At 61.4% G+C, this 4,366-nt stretch overlaps 1 protein-coding gene across 1 annotated transcript; it reads left to right on the top strand.

Annotated features, from left to right (window-relative positions):
* Positions 1 to 1,185: 1,185 nt before the first annotated feature.
* Positions 1,186 to 3,613, top strand: Epop (elongin BC and polycomb repressive complex 2 associated protein). The gene has a single exon (XM_006971868.4). It carries the CDS (start codon positions 1,715 to 1,717, stop codon positions 2,834 to 2,836), a length of 1,122 nt encoding a protein of 373 aa, XP_006971930.1. The 5' UTR covers positions 1,186 to 1,714; the 3' UTR covers positions 2,837 to 3,613.
* Positions 3,614 to 4,366: the final 753 nt, after the last annotated feature.

The raw sequence follows: 4,366 nt of genomic DNA, 5'->3' as shown, positions 1-4,366 counted from the left end.
TATTAGGGAGGGAGGGAGGGAGAGCACTCCTTTGTCCTGGCCAGGAAATGATTCTGTATCCCTCGGTCTCTTTCTACCCCTAACTCCTACATCAATCTCTCTTACCTCTGCAGATGAGAAGCAACTGTATCTAACAACCTGTTACAATGATGATGAACAGCTCAAGGACTCCTTCACTCACTCACTCATTCACAAATATTTACTGGGCAGTTTGGGCAGTAGTGACAGAGCAGTGATCAAGACTGAATTCTACCGGCTTCTGGGCTCTTCTGTGCAGCCAGGACACTAGCTCATTCTAGACTCAGAGGAGAGGTCTACACGAAGGAACAAGCCTCTTCCACAGACTAGGAGTAGGCTGTGTAGGAACTAAAGAAGAGACGTGAGAGGTGTTTGCATTATCAGAGTATGTCATGGGAATTCACTTTTCTTTTGTGGGTGGAAAGAGTCTGTGCGTCTCCTTTGGCCCTTTCTACCCATTCGGGCAGCTCGGGATTCGGAGGGTCGAGTTCCGGGATTTGGAGGCTCCCGACTGTGCCAGCGCGTTGGAATTCCGTTAAGAGGTGGGGTACTTCCATACTTCACGGAGAGAAGGAAACGAGAACGCCAGCTTATTGTCTTCTGTGGACCTGATGAAGCTCCCTTCCTCCGCATTTATTTTTTCCTTTATACATCTTGCACAAACGCAGCGAATTCCTAACCACTCACTCCACGAGCGGTTTTTGTTTGTTTTGAGTTCACTGGGTGCCAGGCCCTGTTCTAGCCCCCCTACTCCACCCCCAGCAAAGGCCACAGTACACCCTTAACAGCGACTCCTTGCTACGCCAAGCTCGTAAGCCATCGACGCTTGGTTTCATCCCTTCCCTCCACATTGTTTTTGAGCTTGTCGCTGTGAATTCACCGAGCTCCATTAAGCTTCCAAGGGGCAGAAACAAACTTTCCATTTTACAGATACGGAAAACCCGCGATTGCTCCGGGGTAAACGAGTGGCTGGATCTGCGACCAGGTAAAATGACTCGGGGAATGCCAGCAGGCCACCCGGAGCGTCGCGTCTGGCCCCTCGCACTTCCACCCGCGCGCGCCCGGACCCACGCGCCCCCCGGATCCCTGCCTTGCAGCCCAGCAGCTCAGGGTCCACGTGTGTGTATCTGTGTGCGGAATGGGGACGGGGGCCGTGCCGCCCGAGGGGTGGGGTCTGCATGACGTCACGGCAGCAGCGGCCAATCAGGGGCGGGCTCGCAGCCGAGGCGCTGGTATTGGGGCAGCGAGGGGGCAGTTCTCTATAACGCGGTCTCCGGAGCCAGCGGGGAAGAAAGAAGCCGAGAGGGCGGAAGGCGCCCTCCCCGCCGCTGGGCCCGGGCACCGGGCGCCGGGCCGGGGTCCTTCCCGCCGGCCGTGAGCGCCGGCCGCTTTGTTTGCCCCCGCCTCGGCGTTGAGGGGGGCGCGCCGGGAAGGCGGCGGCAGGAAGCACGACCGATCGCGCCGGGGACGCGCGGGGACCCAGGAGTCCGGCCGCCGCGAGGGCCGCGTGACGAGACCGCGGAGGGAGCCGGAGCGCCGCCGCGGGCCCCGGGTGGCGGGCCCGGGGCGCCCGTGAACACAGACCTCCCCGTCGACGGGGGGCGATGTTCCCCTGGCCCGCGGGCTCTTCGGGCCGCCGGGGCATCCCGCCGTTGGGACCAGGGCCCCCGCAGTGGGCGACCCCCAAGGCTGCTCCATGGAGACTCTGTGTCCTCCTCCCCGCCTGGCAGTGCCCGCGTCTCCGCGGGGGTCTCCCTGCTCGCCCACGCCCCGGAAGCCGCGTCGGGGGACCCCGGAGTTCTCCCCGCTGTGCCTACGTGCCCTCGCCTTCTGCGCCCTTGCCAAACCTCGGTCGTCCGCCCGGGGCCTGGGGCCTGAAGAGCTGGCGCCGCGGACCCCGGTGCTGTTGGGCCCCCGGGCCTCGCCATGCACCGGCGGCCGGGCCGCGGATAGCCTGAAGCACCTCGGGGGACAGGCCGGGCGACCGAACGACGTGAGCTCCGCGGTCCGCGAGGATGCAGACATCGCGGTGTGCCCAGGCGGAGGAGAGGAGGAAGAGGGCGGTGGCGGCTTCCCGCACTTCGGAGCTGGTTCCTGCGCACCTCCCAGCCGCTGCCCTGCTCCCCGGCGTCCTCGGGAATCTCCGACCAGCTCCGCCTGGTCCCCGCCCAGGCCAGCCCCGGGTCTGGAGTCCCAGCCTGATGGAGCTAGCAGTCCGCCTGATGAGCATAGCTCCCGGCCTCCGCCGCCACCTGCGGGCCTCTCCCCGGAACCTGCGTCTCCGGAGCAGCCTATGCCGGGCTCGGCGGCTGCAGCGGGCGGAGACCCTGCTCCGGCCGCGCCCGAGGCACCCGCGCTCAGCCCCTCGACGGCAGACGCAGCGCCGGACGCGCCCGGTGATCTCCGCCAGGAACATTTCAATCGCCTGATCCGCCGCTCGAAACTTTGGTGTTACGCGAAGGGCTTCGCCCTGGACACTCCAAGTTTGCGCCGAGGGCCCGAGCGGCCGGCAGCCAAAGCCCGGGGAGCAGCCAAGAAACGCCGGCGGCCGGCGCCGCCCCCGCGCAGCGTGCAGCCCCGCCGGCCCGCCCCGACGCTCCCCACCTCGAGCACCTTCAGCCTCCTCGACTGCTTTCCCTGTCCCCCAGCCCTGGTGGTGGGGGAGGACGGAGATTTAGGGCCGGCTTCCTCGCTTCGCCTCCAGGGAGACGCAAAGCCTCCGCCTGCTCACCCGCTGTGGAGGTGGCAGATGGGAGGGCCCGCCGTCCCCGAGCCCCCGGGCCTCAAATCCTGGTGGGTCAACTTGGAAGAACTCTGAGCTTTCGACCTCTTCTACCCAGGAGCATGTTGGGGCCCCGGGCAGACTGAGGACTCCAGGAGGGAGCCTTGATTCTCAAATTTGTCTCTTTTTTTTGCGTTTTATGGACTGTGTGCCGAGAGACCTCAAGTGACAGTGATCTTCAAGCACCTGGGAGGTCCGGGTGATATTTCCTCCTCATCTTTGCGGAGGAACCAAGGGCTGGCGTCCAGAAAAAAGCCTTCTGTAGGAGGCTGCCTGACCAGCTCCATCTCTGCCCTCTCAGCGGGCGGCCAGGCCTTCACCCCAGGGGAGCAAGGCAACTACTGCCCAGAGGCCAAAAGAAAGGGACAGAGGGACGGACCTTGATGGACAAACTGGTTGTTTCTATGTTTGAGGGCCAGTTTAGGGATGTGGGGGCTGTGGTGGGGTGGGAAAGTGATTGACAGCTCCCTGGGGGCATCCCCCACCCCCACAGCTCAGACCTTTAACCCTTTACACCCCCTTCCTTTTCTGTTCCTAGCCCCCCCCACCCCCCAAGTTCAGGTGATTCTCCCGTTGGCGAGAGCCTCAGCCTTCAGCCAGCAGACGTTACCCTTTTGTCCAGTTTTGGAATTTCCCGTTGCCATAAGGCTTGATGGGCGAACCAGTCTTCCAGCCCCACTTTGCTGCTCCCATTGAGAGGAGGAGGGGCCCAGTTGTGTGGCCCAAAGCTGGTTTTGCCTGGGGAAGGGGCCCAAAAATCTCTGGGAAAATAATGGAAGGTGGAAGAAATCAATAAAATCAGACCAAACAAGGCGTCTTTCGAGGTATTCTCCCCCAATTCATGGATGGGATGGGGTGGAGTTAGAAGGCTAGTCTGGATCCATTTTTCAGACATCCAGACTCAGCCCCTTAACGTCGGAGGTGGGTACAAGTCTTGCTACCGAGAGGCAAACGGAAGGACTCTTGGGTTTGGAGGGAACCTGGGCCGGGGCAGGCCACCTTAAGCGTTTTTTTTTTTTTAAAGCCTCAGGCATTTTGGGAGTTGTCAGGGATCTGATGGATCAGAAGGGGGTTGGGCCTGGGGATTAGGTTTAGGGTCAGAGGTTCTGTTTTGCAGGCCGAGAGGAGCTAGGCCCGGACCACGCCCCAGTCAGGAGGACTCCTGGAGTCCGGAGGGTGGGGTGGCTTTCTCCACAGAGATAGATCAGGTTCAGGGGTGGGTGGGGTGTGCAGGGTGGCAGTGCTTTGAGATCTGCCCGTTATTGGGGGACCTAGTGGTCCTTTATGTCTACTTTACAAGTGGGTAACACCCCTCGTCACCAAAATGGGGCGAGGAAGAACAGTTCCCACGTGACACTGAGGAGGGATAGGTCTCCTTTGCTGAGAAGGTGCTTTGTACAAAGTTTATCGTTTGCATAGAGCAGATCCTTGAGCAAAATTTCTGGACCTCGAAAGTGTTTTTAGAGCTCTCTCCCTTCCCTGGGGGTGGGGAGGGGAGAGATGGAGTGGGTGGGCGCTTTGGCTCTCTTTTTCCTTAACATCTGGCCTTTATGAACCCTGCTGACC

Source organism: Peromyscus maniculatus, chromosome 8 (genome assembly GCF_049852395.1).
Source record: "Peromyscus maniculatus bairdii isolate BWxNUB_F1_BW_parent chromosome 8, HU_Pman_BW_mat_3.1, whole genome shotgun sequence".
NCBI classification, from domain to species: Eukaryota; Metazoa; Chordata; class Mammalia; order Rodentia; family Cricetidae; genus Peromyscus; species Peromyscus maniculatus.
This window is presented reverse-complemented; position numbering and strand designations above follow the sequence as displayed.

Excerpts from the sequence above, each read along its gene's own strand:
- Epop (XM_006971868.4), top strand. The coding sequence starts at position 1,715 with ATGGAGACTCTGTGTCCTCCTCCCCGCCTGGCAGTGCCCGCGTCTCCG.